The 26,867-nt window shown below is 49.2% G+C and overlaps 1 protein-coding gene across 1 annotated transcript in view; it reads right to left on the bottom strand.

The window, feature by feature from the left end:
* The window catches only part of HRH2 (histamine receptor H2), a 31,178-nt gene extending 13,979 nt beyond the window's left edge, over positions 1 to 17,199 (bottom strand). Inside the window, exon 1 of the mRNA XM_035012561.1 lies at positions 15,866 to 17,199. Within this exon, the coding sequence (XP_034868452.1) occupies positions 15,866 to 16,941 (1,076 nt within the window). The 5' untranslated portion in view covers positions 16,942 to 17,199. The remainder of the gene's footprint in view (positions 1 to 15,865) is intronic.
* Between the last annotated feature and the right edge of the window lie 9,668 nt (positions 17,200 to 26,867).

Below are 26,867 nucleotides of genomic sequence, written 5' to 3'. Positions count from 1 at the left end.
TGCCAGTCCCTGGGTGACAATGGCACGTCTTACAGTCCTGGAATGAAGAAGGGAGGAGTCTCCTTCAAAGGCCTGTGCTGCCCAAGCCTGTGGCCCTCCCTGCACGCTGCAACCTTCTACACGATCGGTACGGAGCAGCAGACCCACCAGCGTGCTGTCAAGCCCCCTGCCACTTACGCCAGTTGGGACAAACTCCCCCGCCCCCAACCTTCCCATATCTGGCAGGGAGTAAGTGATCCACAAACCCCAGGAGAGCCTCACGGGCTATGGACACCCTGCAATGTACAGCATGTCTCGGGCGTACCCCATCCCTGTCCCCCAACACACCCACAAACAGCCCCTATGGGTTTAACAAACACCCCAAAGCAGAGAGCCCTGTGACGCATTGCTGCTTTGTCAGGAGCCGTGGCAGCCTCCAGAAGTCTGAGCTCTCTTTGACAGATGAGGAAACTGGGACTCGGAGAGGGATGTGATCTTCTCTCTCTCTCTCTTTTTTTTAAGGTTTTATTTATTTATTTGAGAGAGAGCATGAGACGGGGGAGGGTCAGAGGGAGAAGGAGCAGGGAATCTGATGAGGGACTCAATCCTGGGACTCCAGGATCATGACCTGAGCCGAAGGCAGTCGGTTAAGCAATGTGACCACACAGCGGGTTGGCAGCAGGGGCGGTGAGGAATTCAGGCCCCTCATCTGCCAGGGCGGGGCTCTCTTGGTAGCCCTGTGGCGCACCTGCTTTGCACCCCCATCTGCACTCACAGCTTGGGGCGTGACAAGGACACATTTTACTGAATTTGCCTCCATACTCAGAATGATTTATTAGTATGAAAAACATGTTCTTTGCTGCCCTTGCCAGAAGATTCTTGACACAAACACATTGGGGGTTTGGCATAAAATCTCTCCCTTGTTAAGCATGGTTTAAATTGTCCCTTGGGACTGATCCAAGTCCCTCATTTTCAGAGGACAGATGTGAGACTCAGGGGTCAGGGCTGGACTTGAACAATTCAGTGGCACAGCTGCAACATGAGTCCACAAAGCCTGCCTCGAACTTCCCAGCCGCTTCTGTACAGAGGGGAGGAAGGAAGGACGGAAGGAAGGAAGGAAGGAAGGAAGGAAAGGGAGGAAGGAAGAATGGGAGAGATAAAGACTACCACTTATTAAGCATCTACTCTGTGCTAAGTGTTTTGCATAAATTGATGCTTAGCCTTATTGCTATCTTCGCAGGGAGACATTTCTATCCCCATTTTGCAGATGAGCAAGCTGAGGCTCAGAGAGCACAAGCCACCTGCCCAAAGTCACAGAGCCAGCAAGTGCTGGGGCTGAAATTGACACCCATTTCTTTCCCCTACATCAAGGGTTGGCAAACTACAGCTTGTAGGCCAAATCTAGCCTACCACCTATTTCTGTTGAAATGGTGGTGGTGATGGGGGGGGAATAAACAGAAGAATAACATTTCGGGGCGCCTGGGTGGCTCAGTCGGTTGAGCGTCTGCCTTCGGCTCAGGTCACGATCCCAGGGTCCTGGGATCGAGCCCCGCATGGCGTGGAGCCTGCTTCTCCCTCTCCCTCTACTGTTCTCTCTGCTTGTGCTCTCTCACTCTCTCTGTCAAATAAATAAATAAATAAAATCTTTAAAAAAAAGAAAAGAATAACATTTCATGAGTGATGAAAATGAGACAGGATTCACATTTCAGCAACCGTAATAAAGTTTTATTAGAACACAGCCGCCCCCATTCATTTATGTACTGTCTATGGTGCTTTCACACTCTAAGGGCAGAGTTGAGTAGTTGCAAGAAAGAACATATGGGTTGCAAAGCCCAAACTATTTACTATCTGGCTCATTGCAGATAAGATTGGCTGATTCCTGCCCGATGCCATGCAATTTCCCAGGGGGCCTGGAAAGTCTGCAAGGCCTCCCTTGTCCCTGCACAAGCACATCAGGGGTGAAACCCAGGCCTCCTTCTGCTTGCCAAGCCATGTGCCCTGGGGCTGGATCCCCCTGAGAAGGGCCCTTCTCTAATTTGTTCACTTGGAGTGTTCGCCCCTTCTTTTATGGGTACAAAGCTACTAGCAGTGGCCCGAAATGCACAGTTCCCCTTCCTTCCCCATCACGGCCTCTGGGAAGGCAGCCCCAAAGTATGTCCCATCAGATCTGCAGCAGAAGGAGTGGATAGTGAAGGAAGAGAACAAGCAGGGGCAGGGGTCTGCGTGAAGCTGGGGTGGGTGGGGGAGGGATGGCCTGGGCAGAGCTGGGGCCTCTAGCTGGCCTCAAAAGGCACAATCACCAGGGAGTTAAATGAGGAGTTCTCTACCTTTCAAGTGACTCCCGGGAGGCCACTATTTATTCTCTGTGACTTTTAAGGCTGTAAAAGGCTTCCCACCTCCTCTTTCTCTGTTCTCCTTCCCCTGACTTCCCCTCTGGGGGTGGGAAGGAATCTCATTCCCCAAACTCTCAGAAGAGACAGAAGATGAAAAGGATTAGCTCTTTGCTGTAGCTTGTCTGCTCTGCCCGGCAGCTGTGCATAAATGTGCGTGAGCCCTGCAGGCCTGAGCACAGCGTTCTGGGCCTCCCCTGGGCCGGAGGCAGGGATGGGCACCTGGGGAGTCCTTGACATAGTCTCATGCCTAGAGCTCCCCACCCAGGGCCTACAAATGGCCAAAAGCTTCCATAAAGCCCAAGCGCTTGGTAAAGGAGAGATCGGACCACGGACGAAAGAGGGGAGGAAGGAAGAAACAGAAGGAAGAAACGAAAACACAAAATAGAATGGAAGAAAGAAAGGAAGAGAAAACAGAAATAAAGAACCTGGACAACATTATGCCAAGTGAAAAAGCAGGGCACAAAAGACCATATATTACATGAAATGTCCAAAATAGGCAAATCCGTGGGATAAAAATAGATTAGTGGTTGCTTGGTGGAGGGCAGGCAGGAATCAGGGTTTGGGAGATGATCACAGAAGGCTACAGCGTTTCTTCTGGGGGGTGATGACAATGTTCTAAAATTGGTTGTGGTGATAGGAGCACAATTCTGAATATACTAAAACACAGTGAATTGTACCCTGAAATGCTTGAACTGCATGGTATGCGAAGTATATCTCAATAAAACCGTTACATGGAAGGAAGAAAGATTGAAGGCGGTCCAAGATGGTGGCATGGGAAGACCCTGAAATCACCTCCTCCAATGGACACACCCAGTCTGTAACCCATAGTTACATATGGAACAATTCCTGCTGAAAAAGATTGGAAAAGTAGTAGAACATTTCCCTCTACAACAAGGGACAAAAGGGCCACATCAAGACAGGTAGAAGAGGTGGAGATGCGATCTCACCAAAAACCTCAGCCCTGGTGAGATAATTCACAATAAGGAGAGATCTTGTGGGTCTGGAATCTCTCTCTGAGGAGAGAGGGGTTTGTGCCCCACCCTGGGCACCTCAACCCTTGGTACCCGCACTGAAGAGATGAGGCCCCCAAAACATCTGGCTTTGGAAGCCAATGGGCCGTATGTCCAAGAAACCCGGGGCAGGTGGTCTGTGGAGATCTGAGATATTCCTTCTGAGGGGTTCTTGCACAGACTCGTCCATCCTGGGACCAGCGGGAAGGAAGAAGTTTGAGAGGTGACTGGAGTATATGTGGAGGAGGTGCATTTACCAGAGCGGTGGAGGACAGTTGGGACTCTCTTTGGGGACAGAGGTGCTGGTGAGCAGCATTTTTGCACTCTCCCTTTACCTTGCTAGCACAGGTAGGTATGCACAGACACAGCTTTGCTAAAGCCTTGGGTGCGCCTGGCCCCCAGCACTCTCTCTCTGCCTCCCTAGAGCCATAGGCATGCCCTGGCCTCAACGCTATCCAACAGCCTCGCTGAAGCTGGTGGGTGAGGGCAGCCCACAGGGGACACCGATGATCCCCTGGCCCTTGTGGCCTGAGGTGCTTGTGTTTATTGGCCCCCCCCGGGACCATAACAATTGGAAAGACAGTTCTGGGCAGGCTATCACACCCAGGGCACTGCACAGATAGCAGACTGATAGCAGTTGTGTTTCAACTCCCGTCTGCCTCTGAAAAAGACCTATCTCCTCGTTCTGGAGCTTCAATCTGAGGGACAGGCTTCAGGTTTGTCAGACATCTAGAGGCTATAGAGGCACTCTGAGGGAATGTAGGCAGGGAAATAGCATCTTTGAACCTTCCCTTGGCCTTCACACAGCTCACTGTTATCTCTTAGAAAAGAGCTTATACATTTGCCTGAAGCCCTGATTTTTCTAAGAGTTGCCCACAAGACACCTCCAGATTTCCTGGTCTGGAGGCTGGCAAAGTTTACAATTGCAGTCCCATGGAACTATATATATTTGCATACTTAAAAAGCTGCTACCTGAGGATCTGGCTTCCAATCAGACTGAAAGTAGGTGCTGCCTGTGATTACTCCCTTTGGAACACTGGCAGGTCTTGGCACACCCTCAAGCACAAAGGTCTATCAAGAATAAATCAGCTACTCAGAGAGTCACAAAGGTGTGAGGGACAACAAGAGCTAGGGCAAGATTGAATGATAAGGTTCATCTCCTACACAAGGCCACTCTTTCAAGACTGGGGGAGGTAGTTGTTTTGACTAATACATCGAAACAAACACAGAGAGGCAAGCAAAATGAGAAAACAGAGGAATATGTTCCAAATAAAAGAACAAGACAGAATCTCAGAAAAAGATTTTAATGAAACAGAAATAGTAATCAACCTGTTAAAGATTTCAAGGTAATGGTCATGAAGGTTCTCAATGAACTTAGGAGAAGGATGGATGGACACAGTGAGAACTTCAACAAAGAAACAGAAAATGTAAGAAAGTACCAAACAAGTCACAAAGCTGAAGAATACAATAATGGAACTGAAAAATACACTTGAGGGGCCAAGAGCAGACCAGATGAAGCAGATGAATGGATCAGTGACCTGGAAGACAGGGCAGTGGAACTCACCAAGAGCAGCAAAAAGAAAAAAGAATTTTAAAAAGTGAAGATAGTTTAAGGCACTTATGGAAGAACATCAAGCAGAATAACATTTGCTTTATGGGGGTCCCAGAAGGAAAAGAGAGAAAGGGGCAGAAAACTTACTTGAAGAAAAATGGCTGAAAACGTCTCTAACCTGGCAACAGAAACACTTAGTTCAGGAAGCCCAGGGAGTTGTTTTTTTTTTTTTTTTTTAAGATTTTATTTATTTATTTATTTGACAGACAAGGAGAGAGAGTACAAGCAGGGGGAGCAGCAGGCAGAGGGAGAGGGAGAAGCAGACTCCCTGCTGAGCAGGGAGCCCAATGTGGGACTGGATCCCAGGACCCTAAGATCATGACCTGAGCTGAAGGCAGATGCTTAACCAACTGAGCCACCCAGGCGTCCCATGAGTCACCCAGGCGCCCCTGCCCAGAGAGTTCTAAATAAGATGAAACCAAAGAGAATAACACTAAGACACATTATAATTAAAATGTCAAAAATTAAACAGAGAATCTTAAAAGCAGTAAGAGAAAAAAAAAACTTCTTTTAAAAAAAATTTTTTTAAAGATTTTTATTTATTTATTTATTTGAGACAGAGAGAACGAGAGAGAGAGCACATGAGAGGGGGGAGGGTCAGAGGCAGGGAGCCCGATGCGGGACTCGATCCAGGGACTCCAGGATCATGACCTGAGCCGAAGGCAGTCGCCTAACCAACTGAGCCACCCAGGCACCCGAAAAAAAAACTTCTTGCATACAAGGGAACCCCCATAAGATCATAAGCTGATTTTTCAGCAGAAACTTTGCAGGCCAGGAGAGAGTGGCATGATATATTCAAAGTGCTGAAAGGAAAAAATCTTCTGACCAAGATTACTCTACTCGGCAAGGTTATCATTCGGAATTGAAGGAGAAATAAAGAGTTTTCCAGAAAAGCAAAATCTAAAGGAATTCATCACCACTAAACTGACCTTACATGAAATGTTAAAAGGGATTTCTTCAAGCTGAAAAGAAAAAGCACTAACTAATAATGAGAAAACATATGAAAGTAAAAATCTCACCAGTAAAGGTAGTAGATCAACCACTTATAAAGCTAGTTCAAAGGTTAAAAGATAAAAGCAGTAAAACTAACTAAAACTATTAATGATTAGTTAAGGGATACCAAAATAAAAGAAAGTAAATATAACATGAAAATCGTAAAACATGGGGGGAACATAGAGTTTTTAGAATGCATTCAAATTTAAGTTGTTATCAACTTAAATAAGACACATATATATATACACTGTTCTATGTGAACCTCATGGTAGCCACAAAGCAAAAACCTATAGTAGATACACAAAACATAATGAGAAAGGAATCTAAACATAACCCTAAAGAAAGGCATCAAACCACAAAGGAAGAGAACAAGAAGAAAAAAAAAAAAAAACATAGAGGAACTATGTGCCAGAAAACATCTGACAAAATGGCAATAAGTACATAACAATAATTAAGTGTAAATGGACTAAATTTTCCAATCAAAAAACACAGAGTGGCTGAAAGGATAAAAATAAGACAACTATATATGCTGCTTACAAGAGACTCACTTCAGATATAAGTACACACACAGACTGAAAGTGAAGGAGTGAACAAAGATATTCCATGGGAATGGAAAGAAATCTGGTTTAACTATATCTGACAAAATAGACTTTATTTTATTTTTATTTTAGAGAGAGAGAGCACGCATGCCTGAGTTGGGTGGGTGGAGGGGCTAAGGGAGAGAGAGAAAATCTTAAGCAGGCCCCACACCCAGCATGGAGCCTGATACGGGGCTTGATCTCAAGACCTTGAGATCATGACCTGAGCCGACATCAAGAGTTGGACGCTTAATCAGTTGAGCCACCCAGGCGCCCCAAAATAAAATAGACTTTAAAGCAAAGACTGAAATAAAAGACGAAGAGGAGTGTTACATCATGATAAAGGGGTCAAACCAACAAGATGATAACATTTGTAAATATTTATGTGCCCCTAAATATATAAAACAAATACTAACAGACCTACAGGGAGAACAGCCTGTTCCCCTACAGGGAACACAGCCCCTAAATATATAAAACAAATACTAACAGACCTACAGGGAGAAATTGACAGTAATACAATAATAGTAGGGGATGTTAATACCCCACTTTCATCAATGGATAGATCATCCAGACAAAAAACCATTAAGGAAACACTGGCCTTAAATGACACATTAAACCAGATGGACTTAAAAGATATATACGGAATATTCTGTCCTCAAACAGCAGAATACACATGCTTTTCAAGTGCATATGGAATATTTTCCAGGTTAGATTACATGTTAAGCCACAAAACAAGTCTCAATAAGTTTAAGAAGATTGAAATCACTGTTAACAATAGAGAACAAACTGAAGGTTGGAGGGAAGGGGGGTGGGGGATGAGCTAAATGGGTGATGGGTATTAAGGAGGGTGCTTGTAGTGATGAGCACTGGGTGTTGCATGTAAGTAACAAATCACTAAATTCTACTCCTGAAACAAATATTACACTATATGTTAACTACTAGAATTTAAACAAAAATTTGAAGGAAAAAGAAAAAGATTGAAATCACATCAAGCATCTTTTCTGACCATGGTGGTATGAAACTAGAAATTAATTACAAAGAAGAAAACTGGAAAAATCACAAATATGTGGAGATTAAACAGCATGTTACTAAACAGCCAATGGGTCAATGAAGAAATCAAAGGGGAAATTAAAAAAAACAACAACCTTGAGACAAATGAAAATGGAAACACACAATCCAAAATCTGGGGGATGCAGCAAAAGCAGTTCTAAGGTGGAAATTCTTAGGGATACAGGCCTACCTCAAGAAACAAGAAAAATCCCAAATAAATAATCTAACCTTACACCTAAAGAAACTAGAAAAAGAAGAACAGATGAAAGCCCAAAGTTAGTAGAAGGAAGGAGATAATAAAGACCAGAACAGAAATAAATGAACTAGAGACTAAAAAAATTAGAAAAGATCGATGAAAATAAGAGCTGGTTCTTTGAAAAGATAAACAAAATGGACAAACCTTTAGCTAGACTAATCAAGAGAAAAAGGGAAAAGGCTCACATAAGTGAAATCAAAAATGGAAGAAGAGAAGTTACAACTGATGGTGTAGAAATACAAAGGATTATAAGAGACTGCCAAGAACAATTATATGCCAACAAATTGGACAAACTGGAAGAAATGGATAAATTCCTAGGAACATACAATCTTCCAAAACTGGACCATGAAGAAACAGAAAATCTGAATAGACCAATTACTTTACCAATTATTAAAGAGATTGAAACAGTAATCAAAAAACTACCCCCTGCCCCCCCAAAACTCCCAACAAACAAAAGTCCAAAGCCACACAGCTTCACTGGTGAATTCTACCAAACATTCAAAGATTTAATACTTATCCTTCTCAAATGCTTCCAAAAAATTGAAGAGGTGGGAATACTTCCAAACCCATGTTAAGGCCAACATTATCCTGATCCAAACCCAGACCAGGACACTACAGAAAAAAAGAAAATTACAGGCTAATATCCCTGATAAATGTAGATGCAAAAATTGTCAACAAAATATTAGCAAATCCAATTTAATAATACATTAAAAGGACCGTACACCACGATCAAGTGGGATTTATTCCAGGGAAGGAAGCATGGTTCAATATTTGCATATCAATCAATGATGACACACACACAAAAGTATAAAAGTCATATGATCATCTCAATAGATGCAGAGAAAGCATGTGGCAAAATTCAATATCCATTTATGATAAAAAAAACTCTCAACAAAGTGGGTATACGAGGAACATACCTCAACATATTAAAGGCCATATATGACAAACCCATAGCTTACATCATACTCAACAGTGAAAAGCTGAAAGCCCTTCCTTTAAGATCAGGAACAATACTAGGATGCCCACTCTTGCTATTTTTATTCAACATTATATTGGAAGTCCTAGCCACAGCAGATAGGCAAGAAAAAGAATTAAAGGCATCCAAATTGGAAAGGAAGAGTAAAACTGTCGCTTCTTGCAGATGACATGATAACGATATACAGAAAACCCGAAAGATTCCACCAAAAAACTGATATAAATGAATTCAGTAAAGTCACAGGATATAAAATCAATATACAGAAATCTATTGCATTTCTATACAGTAATAATGCAGTAGCAGAAAGAAAAATTAAGAAAACAATCTATTTAGGGGCACCTGGGTGACTCAGTCAGTTAAACGTCCGACTCTTGGTTTCAGCTCAGGTCATGATCTCATGGGTCATGAGATCAAGCCCCGAGTTGGGCTCTGTGCTCAACGTGGTGTCTGCTTGGGATTCTTTGCCTCTCCCTCTGCCTCTCCCCCCACTTGCATGCACATGTGCATGCACGTGCTCTCTCTCAAATAAATAAATAAAGTCTTTTAAAAAAAGAAAGAAAACAATCTCTTTAACAACTGCATGAAAAAGAATAAAATACCTAGGAATAAATTTAAGCAAGATGGTGAAAGACCTATACACTGAAAACTATAAAATACTAACAAAAGAAATTGAAGAAGATATGAATAAATGGAAAGATATTCCATGCTCATGGATTGGAAGAATTAATATTGTTAAAATGTCCATACTACCCAAAGCAAGGCACAGATCCAATGCCATCCGTATTAGAATTTAATGGCTTTTTTCACAGAACTAGAACAAATAACCCTAAAATTTGTATGGAACCACAAAAGACTTTCTCTAGCCAAAGCAATCTTGAGAAAGAAAAACAAGGTTGGAAGTATGACACTCCCTGATTTCAAGCTATACTACTAAGCTATAGTAATCAAAACAATATGGCATTGGCATAAAATTAGACACATAGATCAACGGACCCAGAATAGAGAGCCCAGAAATAAACTCACACCAACCCCTAAGCAGTGGTGGGGCAGGACTCACACTGGGGCTCCCTAGTTCCACCCCAGAAGCAGACCACCCCAACAGCCTTGTGGTGTGACAGCCAGGCACAGAGGGTAGAGGTGACAAAGCGGCCAGTGGGATTCCAGTGTGCCGGGGGGTGCGGCCAGGGCCCTTCGTTGGGGGTGAGCTGCTCCAGGCACCTTCGCAAAAAGCACCATAAAGGCTCTCAAGAAATGTTGGAATCAGTGTGCCGAAAGGTTAGACTACTTTAGAACCCAGATGATCCAGGGAAACAAATTTGGGCTCTTAGCTAGGCAAGCTATGGGAAACTTCCTGCCTGAGCAACACTCCTTCTTAGGAAGAGTGTGTGCACGGCTCATGGGGCTCTTTCACTCCTGTGGGTACTGCAGCTTCATCTGCAGAGGCTGGGCTTGAGCAGCAGATGAAGTCAGCCCCGCACTCCCCTGAACCCCCAACCTCTGGCCAAACCATGACATGCTGTGGAGGCCTAACGGACAGCATCGGGTTGTCAGGAGCTGTGGACTCCCCTCCTCCCCCTCAGAAGCTCACTTTCTGTGTCCTTGGCACAAGTGATCTCACCTCTCTGGGCTGGTGTGTGACACAGCCGGGGGGCGGGGGGGCAGGTTACTGTTCGGGGCCTCTTCCCTCTCCAAGACTGATTCAGAGCCTGTGGTTGGGGTCTGTTGTGAGGCCTGCCCCGACGCCACTGTTTGGAGGGAGGCCCGCTGTGATGTCCAAATTAGAAAAGGGAACCAGGGATTTCTGAGCTCCCACTAGTTCCTGCAACTTCCTCACTGAGTTTTGGTTTCCTGATCTCTGAAGTGGAGGCAGTATTATTTACCTCTTAGGGCTCTTGGGGACCTAAAACTAGATATTCACTCACGCATTCATTCAACAATATTACTGTGCGTATCCTAGTAGGGATACAGCAGTGAACAACACAGGCATGGGCCTGCCCTTGGGGAGCGTACCCTCGGGGGTGCAGACCTGAAACACAGAATGCATCAAGAGGAATAAGACAGTCTGGGCTGAGGCCAGGGGGCGTGGAGGACAAGGCCTGGGAGGTCAGGATAAGAACTTGGGAGCATCAGGAGGGACGGCACATTGTCCCACTTCCACGTGGAAACCTGCTCTCTGGCTGCAGAAGGAGAGCAGATAGGAGGGCTCGGGTGGACAGCTGCCACGGGACCTCTGAGGAGAAAGCTGGCTGGAGGGGTGGGGGCCCCCTTGCCTCCCTTTGCACCCCTTCTCCCAGGGTCTTTCCTGATCTCTGGCTCCAGCCTCCAGGCGCTCTGCAGGAATGCGGAAATGCCACGCCCATGAGCGACTGCTGATACTCCAGGTGCTTATGAATATTATCTCCCCGCCCTGGGAGATTACCCAGAGCAAGCCAGTGTGTGGAAAAAGGACCCAAGAGCCCTGGGCAGGGGTCCAAAGTACTGGGTTTACCGGCCCCTCCTGAGCTTGCCGTTGTGCCTCAGATAAGTCACTTGCTTCCCAGTGATCTTAGTTCCCTCATCTGGTATCAATGGGACTAGCACCGAGTCTGGACTAAATTCAAGTCCAGACAGTGTTTTACTGTAGAAAGACCCCAAGCTTTAGGGTCAGACAGGCTCAGACGGGAATCCTTGCTTGGATTTGAGGCTATGTGGTCCGACGCTGGCCACTTTGCTTCTGGAAGCCTGCAGCTGGCTGGGGGCCCACACTTTGAGAAGCACTGCCCTAGAATAACATCCCTCAGGGAGGACAGCCTCTGATCTGCTCACTTCTATGCCCCAAGCAGGGCTGGGCTTATAGCAAATCCTTGCTGGGTGCCTGGGGATCCTGGGCTCGGAGTGGTCTGTTTTGGCTGTGACTGAAGTGGGTGGAGGGCAGGTGTGGGTCAGGGGATGTTGGCAAGAAACAGATCAGGAGGAGGGTGGGGCTTCTAATGCCAGGCAAGGCGCTGGGACTTGGGGTCGCTGAACATAGTCCCCAGAAATGTCCACATCCTCATTGCTGGAACCTGAGCACGTTACCTTCTGTGGCAAAAAAAAAAAGGACTTAGTAGATATGATTAAGTTAGGGAATGTGGGATGGGGAGATGATCCTGGATTATCCTGGTGGTCGCTAAATATAGTCACAAGAGCCCCTCTAAGAGAGTGGCAGGAAATTTGGCTACAGATGGGAGAAGGAGTTGTGACAAAGGAAGCAAGAGGGGCAAGATGTGAGAAAGGGCTCATGAGCCAAGGGGAGCAGGTGGCCCCCGGAAAAGGCACGGAAAATGCCCGGAAAGAGATTCTCCTCTGAAGCCTCCAGGAGCAATCAGCCCTGCCAGCACCTTGGTCTCAGACTCCTGACCTCCCAAACTGTAAGGGAATCCATCTGCCTTGTTTTTGGCCATCGAGTATTACAGCAGCCCTAGGAAATGAATGCAGGCCGATATCCAGCAGGAGCAGTGGAGGTCACTGGGCGGGGCACATGGCCAGAGAGGTGACAAGGGCCACTCTCTCCGGGAGTCTCCCCTTGGCTGGTGCCACCATGCCCCTGACCCAGCCCCACCCTGCCCCAAGGGCAGGCCCAGTTAGGCCCTTCAGAATTTTCCACTCAGAGCAACACCTCCACCACCACCCCCTCCCCCCGCCCCAGCAGGGATAAGGGCCTTCGGTCAGGTCAAGGCTGATTTTTGTCCCCAGACGGAAAGCAGAAAGGACATGTTATCAGTCATCAGGGAAGCTGGGAGCCAACCTCATGGAGGGCCACATGAAGCCCTGATGCCCTGGCAGTCTCAGTGGGAAAATCAACCTCTGGCTGTTCGTGGCCTCCTTCACCCCCCACCCAGGCCCCCACCAGTCCAACTGGTTCACCATCCTCCTCTGCCCAACCCCTCTGCCCACTGTTTCCGGGGCCTGGAGGACAGAGCACGGCCACGGCCACACAGGACGTGTGCTCTGAAGGCCCTGGCTCCGTGGCTGCCGTGTGTGACCCAGGCAGGCCCAGCCTCTCAGCTGGCCTCAGCCTCATAGCCCCCACTCCCAGGGTGGCCATGAAGATCGGAAGAAAAGGTGGGCATTCATGGTCCACAGTGTGCCCCGCACCCAGAGGACAGCCAATCAGGGGGGCTGCTATTTCTGTTGTTGCTCAGAACGTGGCTTTGGCTGACTTACTAGCTTGTGTCACTTGGGTAATTTACTTATCTTTTCTGAGCCTCAGTTTTCCCATCTGTGAAGTGGAGCTTAAACAAGCATAGGGTTGTGGGGAAAGTGGAATGAGGTCATAAGTCCAAAGGGTCCAGTACCACCCTGGATGAATAGGGTGTTTTCCCGTCTGCATTTAAGGCTCAGCTTGGAGGTTTGCTCCCTGGGATGGGCTCCCTGGGCCATGAACCGCCTCCTCTGGGTGCCCAGCACACTGGGTTTCAGTCCTTGGCACCTGCTGCACCAAGCTGCTGCCCATCTACTCTTAAACTAGACCATGAGCAATGACAGGTGATGAGACCTGGGGTGGGGGGCTTGCTTTATTTCCCTTTGCACCCTTAGCACCCAGCCCAAGGATGGGGATAGGATGCCCACAGAATGATTATACATGGAAACAATGGCCAACGTGTACAGCGGGCACCTAGTGGGTGCCCGAGTAGCGTCAGCTGTTGTTGCTAAGTGCTTATTGAATACAGTTCCCTACGGACTAGGGATGAAGGCAGCCTCTTCACCAGGGGGTCACACAGGTAAGAGCAGCGGGAAGTGGCATGCATGACTAGACTGAATCGTGTCAACAGCCTTCTACGGGGTCTACTCTCTGTGCTTTGTTCTTTGTTTTTTTTAATATTTTATTTATTTATTTGAGAGAGACAGAGATAGTGAGAGAGAGCTCGAGCAGGAAGGAGGGGGAGAAGCAGACACCCCGCGGAGCAGGGAGCCCTATGCGGGGTTTGATCCCAGGACCCTGGGATCATGACCTGAGCCGAAGGCAGAGGCTTAACCATCTGAGCCACCCAGGCACCCCTGTGCTTTGTTCTTTGTTTGCTTCGTGATCTAACTTAGCTTTGTGCTCGAGGCTGCTTCCTGAATGGGGGAGGGAATGGGGAAGGACACGGTCAGAGGGGGCCTTACCCATCAGGACCGGATGTGGAAGGCTCCAGATCTCCATTTTGGAGAGACATTGTTCGGTGGTTTGGAAGATGGATTTGAGAGGGAGAGTCTCAAGGTTAGGAGCTGGAGGCAGGAGCAATGAGGCTTGTTCCAGAAGGCTGGCAGTGGAGGGGTGGAGGGCCCAGGACCCAAGTCTATGGCAGGACACTCCACACCTGGCTGCTGCAAGGACCAGAGGGGACATGAGGCCCAGGGGTCTGGCTGGGCAGTTTTGCTCCCACAACGCTCCACAGGGACCAGAACCCAGAAGGTGTGGGGCTGCGGCATCCGCCCAAGCTTTTCTCGAGTCTGATGCTCAATTATTGAGAGGAGACAAGTGTCCCATTGGGGCTGTAGAGCCTGTTCACATCTCTTGACTCATGTGGGCATCAGGCAACCCTGGGAGGTGAGCAGGGCAGGCTGCATGAGGACAGACCCCACCCCCTATGAGATGAGGAAACAGAAGCCCAAGAAGGGCAGGGACTTGCTCACACCAAGGAGGGAGGGAGAACAGAGCTGAGAGCGGGGCTATGCAGTTGACTTTCCATGCCTGTGCATCAGAACAAATGCCCAAAATGTCATTCTGCATCCTCGGGGCCCAGCACAGTTCCCAGCATGTGGTGGGAAGTTGATAAAGGTTTGCAAATGAATGGACAGACGGACAGACGGGCGGACAGACGGATGGATGGGGGGGAGGGGTGGGTCGGTCACACAAACCTGCATTCTGGGAGGCAAAGGCATGGTCTGTGGGAAGAGTAAGGAAAGCAACATTTGTTGAGCACTTCCACGTGCCAGGCGTTCTACCAGCGCCTTTCACTCAGCCCCCTCCGCAGCTAGAGTGCCCACAGACCGGTCAACGTATTCTCCATGCTGTGGGTGAGCTTCCTCAGCGCCACTCAGGTCTCTAGTGGGGTTTCCCTCAATACCCGGCATTGACTTTGCCATCTGTGCATGTATCTACATCTCATTCTGATCCTGTTTATTTTTTCAGCCTGGATACCTCTTGGGGGTAGATTCCTGGGGCATCCTCTCTCTCGCATCTCCTGTACCCCAAACATCCAATGCTCTCCAAGCCTATTTTTTTTTTTTTTAATAGCCTCCTAGATTTTGCTCTATTCCTTTCTCTTCTCTCATGGGCCAGTGCACATCCCCCTTCACCGATGGCCCCATCTCATCCTTCTGGTCCACGTCTTTCCGGGAACCAAAGCTCTCTTTCCAAAGCACAGAGCTGCCTGGCTTCCCTCCACCCTTGCTTCTAATCCTTCCATCTTCCCCTGAGACCAATGGTACAAGGTCCAAGCCCCTAGCCTGACCTGCAAGGCTCTGCCTTCCCAATTTGGCCAGTCCTCTTTCTCCTCTGACCCGAGCACCCCTAGCATAAGAGCGGGTGCATCAGAGGGGCTCAATGAACGTGGACCGAGCTGGGTTTGCGGTTACTCCCCCGGCGGCAGCATCAGTGCCTGGCCATTTGAGGGCTGTCCTGGAGAGCTTGGGTGAACACCTCACATGACTAACCAAATGGCAGAGTTGGGCCTCGAACTTGGGATTCCCGATTGTAAGGACAACGTAGCTAGAATAAAGGGCCCACAAGTTCTGGAGTCAGAGATCTCTGTCCAGGTCCCAGCTGTGTGGCCCTGGTCACGCGCTCTGAGATTTAATGTGGTCCTTTAAAAATGGAAGTCAAAGCGTCTACCTCGGGGGGCCGTTGGGAGGATGGAACAACATGAGGTTGGCAAAGTGCTCATGAAGACTTGCCAGCACAAAATGTTCGACCAGCACCTGGGGAACGACTGCCACCTTCACGGTCGCCATTACTGGGATCCCCCTCCCCGGGGCGCTTGTCCCGCACAACACACACACTCAGGGCGGTTACCTGTCTGAGGCTCCCCTCGGGGCTGTGACCTCTGTCCCACTCCACACCTGCAGCTTCAGGGGCTTCTCTTCCTGCTGCATGGGTTCTCGGCTTTGGTTCCTGGTCAGCTGAGAGCTGCCAGCCCTCCGAGTAGTCTCCTGGGCACTGTGGCTGGTGGGCCCGCAGCGGAAGAGCTGCTGGTATGCTGTGCGGAAGTCTCTGTTCAGCGTGGCGTACAGGATAGGGTTCAGGGCCGAGTTGGCATAGCCCAGCCACAGAACAACAGCTTCAATGGCCTCGTTGATGTCATCATCCCCTACCAGCCCCCGGTAAACAAACACGGTAAAGTAGGGGAACCAGCAAATGATGAAGGCTCCCATCACGGCGGCCAGTGTCACTGTGGCTTTGTGCTCCCCGATGGTAGCCGCCTTCCAGGAGCCCATGTGATGGATCCTCTTGGCCTGATCCCGGGCAATCTTGAAGATGCGGTAGTAGGTGATGCACATGACCAGCAGTGGCAGGTAGAAGGTGACCAGCCCATCCACCAAGCCGTACACCAAGTTGACCTGCACTTTGCACTTGGGGATGGTGTGATTGAAACTGCTGTTCTTACTCCCGCTGTTCCACCCCAGATGGATAGACAGGAAGGACAGGGTGATGGAGATGACCCAAATTAAGACAAGGGAGACAGCCACCCGGACTGGGGTGACCAGCACGGGGTAGCGCAGGGGGTCCGTGACAGCGCAGTACCGGTCGAGGCTGATCATGAAGAGGTTGAGGATGGAGGCCGTGCAGAGCATCACATCCAAGCTGGTATAGATGTTGCAGAAGACCTTGCCGAAGCTCCACTTGCAGGATAGCTGGTAGAAGGCCGAGAAGGGCAGCACCAGGAGGCCGAGGAGCAGATCGGTGATAGCCAAAGACACAATGAAGCAGTTGGTCAGACTGCGGAGCCGGCGGGTCAGGCCCACAGCCAGGCAGACCACCACGTTGCCGGCAATGGTGATGAGGATGAGGACAGTGAGGACCACGCTGACAGTGATCTTGCATGGGGGAGAGTCCAGACAAAATGAAGAGGCTGTGCCATTAGGTACCATCCTGGGACCCTACGGCTCCGTCCTTTGCCGGCGGACTCTGGCCACTTCTTGCCCAGCTTCCCAGTGTGTCAATTATGTCAACCACTGGGCTCTAGGCTCCCAATGGAGCCAAAAGAAAATGTCCAAATGTGGGGAGGTGACAATGACTGCCCAGTGCCGTTTTCCTAGAAATAAATAAAGCAGTCTCCTGGGAGGTATCGAGCATGAGTATGAATGAAGAAGAGCAAAAGGAGAAAGCTCCTGGTTAAAATTCCAGTCCTCAAATCACCCCCTGCTGAGCCAGCTTCCTCCAGGGACTGGAGCAGGTCTCTACTCTCCAGGTTTTGCATAGAGAGTGAGGCACTGGAGCATGTATCTGGAGGTGGCTTTCGTTTTATTCGGGAGGGATCATGTGGAGATGTGGCCGCATCCTTCTCCATAGCTGGTGGAGGCTCCCACCCATGTGATGGGGGTCAGGGACTGCTGCATCTGCCTCTTAGGACCACTGGCAAACAGGAGCTGAAAACGCAAGCATCCAGTGTTGAACACTTTGAAATCAGACCAAGAGCATGACCGATGCGAGATGAATCCTTCTAGACCTTCTACACCTTGACCTCCCTGGGAGACACCAGGAGACACAGGGTCAATCTGGATGCCTCTCTTTAGGAGGGACTGAGGCAACCAGGATGCACAGCGGGAGGAGGAAGGGAGGCAGGATGCAAGGGGCTGGACCACTGTGTCACCCTGTGAGATACGGTTGGAGGGGTAGGACTATTTATACGGGAGAAAGGAAGAACTAGACACAGACTCTAAACACCACAAGAACAGGGGCTGCGTCTACTTGTTCACTGCCGGTTCCCGGTCCCTGACCCCACAGGTAGGCAGTAAGCATCTGATGGATAAATGATCAAATGAGTGAATAAATGAGCAAATGTAATGGCTTTGCTCTGATGAGGCACTGAGAGCAATGTCTGACACTGTTGGTTTCACAAAACGTCATCGTACCATAAAGCAGGAGCTGATCAACTTTCTCAGCAGAGAGCCAGGTAGTAAGTACTTTCTGCTTTGCATCCCCCAAGGTCTCTGCTGGAATGACTCACCTCTGTCCCTGTAGCCCGAAAGCACCTACACGGACAATGTGCAAATGAATGAGTGTGTCTGTGCTCCCATGAGACTTTACTATGGGCACTGGCATTTGAATTTCGCATAGCTTTCACGTGTCACAAAATAGGACTCTTCTTTTGATTTTTTCCAACTCCTTAAAACTATTTCCAAACGCTTTAAAAATGTAAAAGCCATTCTTAGCTCATGGGCTGTGCAAAACCAGGCAGAGGGCCAGATTGAGTCTGCTGGCACAGTCTGCCAGTGGCAGGCCCTGCCCACACCTGCTCCAAACATCGCTCTCAATCTTTTCTTATCCGGCTGCACATGTGGTCGGTCAGCCGGCGCAGAACTGACTCAGTCTCTCCGATGGCTGCCTAGCAGCCCACGGGGTGGCTGGCCACAGTTGGTCCTATTATGCCTTCATCAGGGGTATTTTGGTGGTTTCCAGCTCCTTCCTCCCTCCCATCTTCCTACCTTCCTTCCACCTGTCCCAATGCAAACCTCACTTTAACAGAAAGGCTGCACACACAGTATGTCTTGGTTAAACCCCAGAGATCCCCTCCTACTGGTGATATTCTGTGATTCCAATCCATGAAAAACAAGTGAAGGCCCTGCCGATTCCCTTTCATGCCAGCCGATCCTGGTTTTTCAGAGAACAGCTAGCAGGCAATGTACTGGGATCTGGGAGCCTGCAGAAATCAGGATGACAGTGGAATCCCTCTCAGAAGCAAGCTAATCGCCATGTGACATGAATTAAGCCTCTCCTAGGCTCTGGCCTGGAGCGGTTTTGCAACCTGAATATGAGAAGCATCATTTAATCGTAACCACTGTGTTGGTGCAGGGATCACGGCTCCTGGTCACCTTCTGCCGCTCCAGCTGGTTCAGCCACCGTGCTTTGCGAGCCGGGCCTCTGGGTATTATTTTTAGAAGATCTTTTCATTACATAAATAACGCAAGCAGCATGGTTCTCACTGGTACATTTAATTAACTGTGGACAAGATAGCAGCAAGGCTATCTTTTTTGAGAATCCCTATTTCTGATAACAATTTTTTTTTCTGAGTTTCTTAACAGCCCGGTGTAGGTATTTTGGCCCCGGACCAACGTTTTAGCTAATGTTTGGGGTTTTCAAATCGGAACGAAGCAGCCTTTCACATAATTTGAAATCCATCCTCCCCTCCCTTCTTCTTTCCTTCCTTCCCTCTGTTCTTTTCGGCCCGTATTTCTTTCAGAGCTTACAACGCGGCCAACGCTGTTCTAGGTCCTGGGGGCACAATGATGAACAGAGCAGTGCTGGTCCCTTTTCTCATGGAGTTTCAAAGAAGAATCACTTCTGTCGTGTTTCTCTTTTACAGCCCAGGTCCCAGAGTTCCTGGTGACCTTCCGTGAAGGCAGGAGCTTTCGAATGGAGCTTCACCCACCCTATAGCCTGTGGGTAGAGTGACCACCCCAGAGCCACAGCACCGCAAGATCACTGTCACTGTTTTCATCATCCCAGACAACATAAAAACACTTTCTCGAACTTTCCTTTCAAACTTCCGAAGCAATGACAAGCTTATTACAGTAAACCCAGTATCCCGAGGGATACAGAAGAGGCCAACTCTTTGTGTGGTCACACGTCCAGGCCCTCCTGCCTGGAAGGTGCCTGCTGCTGATGGTTTGGTGTGATGGGGGCCTTCCCTTCTTTCCCTGTGCTTCTCTGTGTACACGCTCTCCACATTACGGAGCAGCTCGGTTTCCCTAATTCCTTTATTGTATAAGGACACCCCTCTCGGTCACTTAGGCCTCACTCCCTCTTTTGAGAACCTATGCTGTGGCAATCAATATAGCCTCTGTCGGGCTAAATGTGTGAAGGACGTCTGTGACAGCAGGTTTGCACGCAGCAAAAAGCAGGAACCCACCAGAGTGTCCAGCAGCAGGGGATGGCTTGAGAGATCATGGTGCATCCTCACTGCAGGATCGCTCTGGGCATGCTGAGATCGCATATTAAATGAAACATCATCTCATCCTCACAATAACCCACAAGTGAGGGAAATCACTGCTGTATCTAGTGCCTGGAAGAGTGAGGCTCAGAGAGGCCCAGTGATGTCACAGGCCTAGTTAGTGGTCAGAGAGTCTGGATTCACACTCAGCTCGCACTCCTTCAGCCTGCCTTAATGCCTGTGCTTGGATCAGACTTCACCCCGTCCTTCTAGCTGGATCTCACCAAACACTTCTATACTTGTCCTCTAACTCTGCCATTCAGTTAACCCAGCTTTTCCCCCAAACGTATCACACCCTCTCACTCTTTGCCTTTGCTGTCTCCCTCACCTGCAGCTCTGCTCTTCCCTCTGTTCACTTCGACTACTCTCCTTTCAAGGCCCTGCTCAAACACCTCCATCTCCCTGGAGCCTTCCTGAATGCCTGGAGGCAAAAGCATTCTCCCCTGTACTTTGCACCGAGTTATACTTTGGCACCTACTGCCTTGCAGTGTTAATATGGCTCTGTGTCTGCCCTCCCCACAGGGCCTGGATCTTGCCCACCTCTCTCCACCCCCCATCCACCCATCCACCCACCCATCCAGCCATCCAGCCACCCACCCAACCATCCATCCATCCACCCACCCACCCACCCACCCATCCATCATCCACCCATCCATCCAGCCATCCAGCCGGCCAGCCAGCCAGCCAGCCAGCCAGCCAGCCAGCCAGCCAGCCAGCCACCCATCGATCCATCCATCCACCCACCCATCCATCCATCCAGCTAGCCAGCCAGCCAGCCAGCCAGCCACCCAACCATCCATCCATCTACACATCCATCCATCCAGCCAGCCAGCCATCCAGCCAGCCATCCAGCCAGCCAGCCAGCCATCCAGCCAGCCAGCCAACATTTTCTGTTGTCTATATAACAGGAGAAGTACAGGGTACCTGGAGTGTGAGTGAGTGTGTGTGTGTGTGTGTGTGTGTGTGGTTTCCCCACCTTGGAAATATATGGGTACTCCCCTTGGGATTCAATGGGTCTGGTTAGTATCTGAATTGATATGTGAAAATGGGCCTATTTTCCCCAGCATTTTATGGTGAACGTTTTCACACACAAAAAGTTGAAAAACAACAAAATACACGGTAGATCGTATCCAACTGTCCATGAAGATTAGATAATTGACTGCTCACCTCTCATTGTGTGAAAATCACATGAAATTCATTAAAAGCCTTCAGCCACTTCCTCCCCCAATCCCGTAGGCTAACCACGATGTCACAGCTGCACATGTCCCACTGCTCATCTTTGTCTTAATAGCCTTTCAAAAGGCACCTTCTGGAGAATTGGCTCAGGGTTGCAGTACTCCCCGCTGCCCCCTGGGGAGGCTTCTGACCTTTACCTGCGTTATCACCTAGCAAATGCAGCCCTAACAAAGAGCAGGGACCAGCTCAGAGTCTGCTCATTGCGGGCCTCTGTGAGGCCATGCTGGCCAATTAGCCCCCAAGAGCAGCCCCGGCCCAGCGTGATAAGTGCACTCACTGCACTCTCTGATGGGTTTTAAACCCGCCGTGCTGGGCTCTGTGCGGGGGAGGTCTGATCCGTTTTCCATTACTAGCTTTGGTTGGTCTCTAAGTTTAGATCCTTGACGTGCCATTCAAGGTTCTTTGTGACCCGGTTCTGTCTCCTCTCTTTCGTCTCAGCTCCTGCCTGCCATGTGCACTTTTGTGTCCTAGGACAACACTTTGAGAAACACGACACAGGTGACATTTCATTCCTCTGGTTTTGAGAGTGCCAGGCCCATTCTGACTCTGTGCCTTCACATATGCTGTTCCTCCTGCCTGGAATGCCCCTTCTCCTTTCTCTTGGCTGGCGAGCCATCATTCTTCCTGTAAGACCTGGCCTCCTCTGCTAACTCAGCCAGGAAGGCTTCCAGAGGTACTTGCTCCATTCCCTCACTTCTACCTCCCACTTGCACCCACCTTTGGCACAGGCTTGGGGTTTCTGGGGTGCGCTGGGTAGAATCCTGGGTTTCCGGTGCCCCAGGAAAACTCTCCTCCTTGGGGGGTCCTTGGTGATTCATCATCAGAATGTGTCTCCCCAGGAATGGAGTTGTGGTGGCTGGGATCCAGAATGTTATTTCCCTCCTCACTCCTCCCATGCAGCACAAAGAACACAGGGGCTTGGGGGGGTCGAGGGTCGCCCCACCAGCACAGACGTAGCCCAGAGGCAAACCCAGGTCTGCCTCATGCCTCAACTTCCCTCTCACTAGTCTTCACAGACAAAATCCCAGAAGAAATGCCACTGGTGGTAGATTCTGTTTGCTAACTAGAAGGGTGAGGCCTTCTGGAAAAGCCACTAGTCTAGGGGCTCGGGCCTCCTCCCTTTCAAATCTTATCAAACTGAGTCCAGCACTTTCTTTTCCCTTTTCACTGGGAAATGAAATGAAGTTCCCCTTTCAAGGTTTAAGAAACTAAGCTCCAGGCACAGGGAGCTGGTACTGTGCAAGCAGCCCGCAGTTTGGGGGGATCAGTTAAGGCTGGTGTGATTGGGTTTCTCACTGGGCCCGACAGATGAGTCTGGTTTTCCAAGCAATAATTTACACTAGGAAAAGAAAACGGGATTCATCAGACAACGCCTGTGTGCCAGGTACCTCCTGGGTGATCCAGTAGGAAGTCCTGTGAAGGAGGTGATTCGATGCTTATTCTGCAAACCTCGGCACGCAGGGAGGTGAAGGGGAGCACCAGGGACTGAAAGCAAGGACTCTGGACAGATCTGGGCTCTAATTCCAGTGCTGCCACTTAATAGCTTTGTGAGCCTGGGCACTTTACTGCCACCTCCCTGAGCCTTAGTTTCCTCATTCGTAAAATTTGTAAGATAAATATGCCCTCCCTCACTTGGTGGATGTGAAAATGCAGAGTAAGGGTCTGGCACATGGCAGGTTCTCTCCGAATGTTATCTGTATTATTGTCTAAAGCTATCCAGCCAGGAAATAACATTCATGAGCACTCCATATATTTATTGAGTGCCTTTCAGGTTCTGACACCGTGCTGGGCTCTTGGAACACAACAGTGAGCATGACAGACACATCTAGAAGCTTCTAGTACAGTGGGGGAGACAAACATTAAGTAACTCATGGTAGAATTGCTCATTTAATTACAGTTGTATTAAGAGTTCTATATATAAATGGGAAGTATAGGGAGCCAAAAGATTATATAATGGGGGGGGCCTGACCTGGTCTCGGGGTTACTAAAGGCTTCTCAAGGAAGGGATATGTGAGTTGACACATCGGTACAGATTGGAAACTCAATGACAATGGGGGACAAGCAGGTTCCAGGAAGAGGGAAGAGCTCACACAAAAGCTCCACCAGGAGGGAGATAGTGGATTTTAACCCCAGAGCCATGGGAAGCCTCAGGGGTAGAGGGGGAGTGTGAGCAAAGGGTGATGTGACTGGAGGGAGGAAGGGGCCCCCTGCCCTGCTGTCCATACCAGGTGGGCTGTGGCAGTGGGCGTAGGCCTGAGCTGGGCCCTGCTGACCACCTCCTGTAATCACCATAAGTTATGAGACAGAAGTCACTGGGTCCTGGAAAGGCAGTTCCTTGTCTTTATGAGCCGTAATTTCTTCAAACCTCCCCCCTATAATTGGCCATTGCAAACGTCCTAGGTACCTGGTGAAGAACACATTAGAAAGTAGCCCCAGCAACAGACCCTCAGGAACTCTGTCCCTGTCAGGAGTCCCAACCGTCAACTGGGCAACTTTTCATTCCTTAAGGAGGGAAGACAAGCCTTTGCAAGCTCCAGAGTGGCCGTACCCCCATGGGGTGCTGGGCAAATGTGACCAAGGCTCAGCCAGTCCGTCGGAACTGAAATGACCTTGGTCTTCCCCAGCGTCCTTTCTTCCCACTTACAGATGCCAGCCAGGTCCACTTAGGAAAGGCTGACTGCCTGTTATGCGCCAGGATCTCTGAGGCTCCTAGTTACCATCAGCCAGGAGCCTGGTGCAAGCTGTGAGGCCGGGGATATAAATCAAGTGCACAGGGCGGTTCAGACACAGCCAAGGGATGGCTAACAGTGGCCGCAGTGGGGACAACGAGGGGCTGTGGGAACTCGGAGGAAGGAGGTGCGACTCTGCGGCTGGTAGCAGGTGTGTGCATGCACGCTTTACTGAGTCTGAAAAATCCCATGAATGTTATGAACACTCAGACTCCTGACCCAGCAGTTGAGTTTCTAAGAATTTGTCCTGTGACTCCCCACAGCACTGACTGTGTGAGCAAAAGCTGGAAATGGTGTAAAAGTGCAGAGGACACAAAGCAATGAAGCCGTCAAAAAGACTGAGTAGGTTGCCTGGGCCCATGTGGGATGGTCTCCAAACATGTGCCGAGTAGGATAGGAAAAGGGGAAATGTGTGTGTGTACCCACGCATCCATGCGTGACTGCTCAGGAAGGATACTGGGACTTGCCAAAAGGGGGTTGTTTCCTCTGGGGACCTGGGGGTTGAGCCATGGGTGGGAGAAAGACTTTTTTTTTTTTTAAGATTTATTTATTTGAGAGAGAAGGAGAGAGCGAGCGAGCATGAGCAGGAGGGGGAGAGAGAAAGAGAGGAAGAGGGAATCTCATGCAGACTCCACGCTGAGTGCAGAGCCCAAGGTGGGGCTTGATCTCAGGGTCCTGAGATCATGACCTGAGCTGAAACTAAGAGTCGGATGCTCAACCAACTGTGCCACCCAGGCGCCCCATGAGACTTCTTTTACTATATGCCCTTTGGGACCTTTTGAATCTTTTTACCTTGGGTATGTATCACCGATTCAAAGCCTAACAGCCACACAGTTTGACAGGTGGACAAGGGAAGGGCAGAGATTTCCTGGCAGAGGGATGGAAGCTGGGTGATCAGATCACACCTAGGAGCAGGACCAGCCATGTGGTTGGTCAGGGCTCCAGGCCAGGGCTGGCACTGGGTCCGCTCAGCCCAGGAGCCCCTTATCAGAAATCCTCCACTCCGAGTTCATTGCCCTCAGGCACCATTCTCTCCCCACAATCACTGCACAGGTTTGGGGGTCAGACTGGTCATGCCATGCCCCTCCAACGCTTCCCTGCTGTTCGCATAAAGATGACCGTGCCTGCCACACCCTGCAGGATCTGGTCTCCACCAACCTCTCTGGCTGATTCTCCAGGGGAAGTTGGAGCTGGGGATGGAGTGCTAAAGAGTTTGGACTTAGCAGTAATACCATAGGATTTCAGTCATGTGCGGAATTTAAGAAACAAAACAGAGGAACATAGGGAAAGATAAAATAAGACGAAAACAGGGAGGGAGGCAAACCATAGGAGACTCTTAACTCTAGGGAACAAAGTGAGGGTTGCTGGAGGGGAGGGGGGTGGGGGGTTGGGGTCACTGGGTGATGGGCATTAAGGAGGGCACATGATGTAATGAGCACTGGGTGTTGCATGCAACTGATGAATACTGAATTCTACCTCTGAAACCAATAATGCAGTATATGTTAACTGAATTGAATTTATATAAAAAATTTTTAAAAAGGAGTTTGGACTTAGTTCTGAAGGCAATAGAAAGCCACTGAAGCTTCAGTCAGCAGGCCCAAGATTACCCAGAAAACTGGTCGCAGATCTGGGAACACGTTCTCCTGGTCCCAGTCAGCCAACCACCAGTGAGGACACTCTTCTTACTGGTTAGCATGTATACAACTCTTACTTCACAACGGGCTGGGGCTCTCTCTCTAAACATCATCTCCTTTACACTTTACCACAATATCTTGAGGCAAGAAATCTCTTCTGCATTTTACAAATGTAGGAACCAAGGCTCAGACAAGTTCAGGAACTTGCCCAAAGTTTCAACACCGCTAAGTGGAAAAGTCAGGATTTGAATCCAGGTCTGTCAGACTCCAGAGTCCGTACTGGGCCACTGCCTATTTATCTTATCTTTTCCTGTAGAGAAAGAAATGACTGTTTGGGCTTTTCAAAGAGATGGTGTGATTGCCTGGGCATCTGCAACACGAAACACTTCCTTCTTCGCAATAGCATTAATGTTAGTCTTTTATCTTTGTGGTTGTAGACTTCTAACCCCTTCCTGGCAGTGGACTGGACATTTGGTCAAAAAAACATCCAGCCCACTGCCGGGAAAGGCTTTTGGTCGAGGCTGTTCTTTAGAGAGAAAGGTCCCAGATCCCAGTCATCTGAACTTTGGTCCCACCTTTCATTTCCTCCTGGGGCCCAAAACCACGGATTGTGTTTGCTTCTGTCCTCAAGTGTGTCTTGTTCCAAGCACTGCAGCCCCCTTGGTGGGGCCCCTCTGCACAAGCTGAGAGGTGAACAGATCTGAAGGTCGTCTGGGATTTGGGGTCGCTCGGCACAGGTTGGGGAGAGCCCCACCCACTCCTTAGCCCACAGTGGGGAGGTGGGATCAAAGTGGACATTCTATTGTGATGAATGCTATCACCTTGGCATCTCACTGAGGGGGACACGAGGTCCACACACTGGACCACAAGCAGGGACACTGATCTCTTCTATTTGCTGAGCACCTACAGATAGTTTACTATCTCTGTGAGGCCAAGATCATTATTATTCGTGTTTGACAGATGGTGAAACTCAGGTTCAGAGAGGTTCAGATCACTTTTCAGGTGCACACAGCTAGTAAAGAGGCAGGCAGGGCTTGGAACCAGGCCTGGCTCCACAGTCTCTGAGTGTCCAAGACATGCATCTGGTCTAGCTCATTCCCTATTTGTGTGACCAGTTCTCACTGAGGTGTCTTCTTATCAGTGAGAGACCCCGCGCTGTTTGCCCGGCCTCTGCTAATGGTTGATGTGGGAACCTGAAGCCACATCTGGTGACAACAAATTCCCTTAGTTATTGTTTGTCTGAGAAAGTCTTTATTTCTCCTTCA

This window comes from Mirounga leonina, unplaced genomic scaffold (assembly GCF_011800145.1).
Source record: "Mirounga leonina isolate KUSES-001 unplaced genomic scaffold, KU_Mleo_1.0 Mir_104, whole genome shotgun sequence".
In the NCBI taxonomy this organism is placed as follows: domain Eukaryota; kingdom Metazoa; phylum Chordata; class Mammalia; order Carnivora; family Phocidae; genus Mirounga; species Mirounga leonina.
This window is presented reverse-complemented; position numbering and strand designations above follow the sequence as displayed.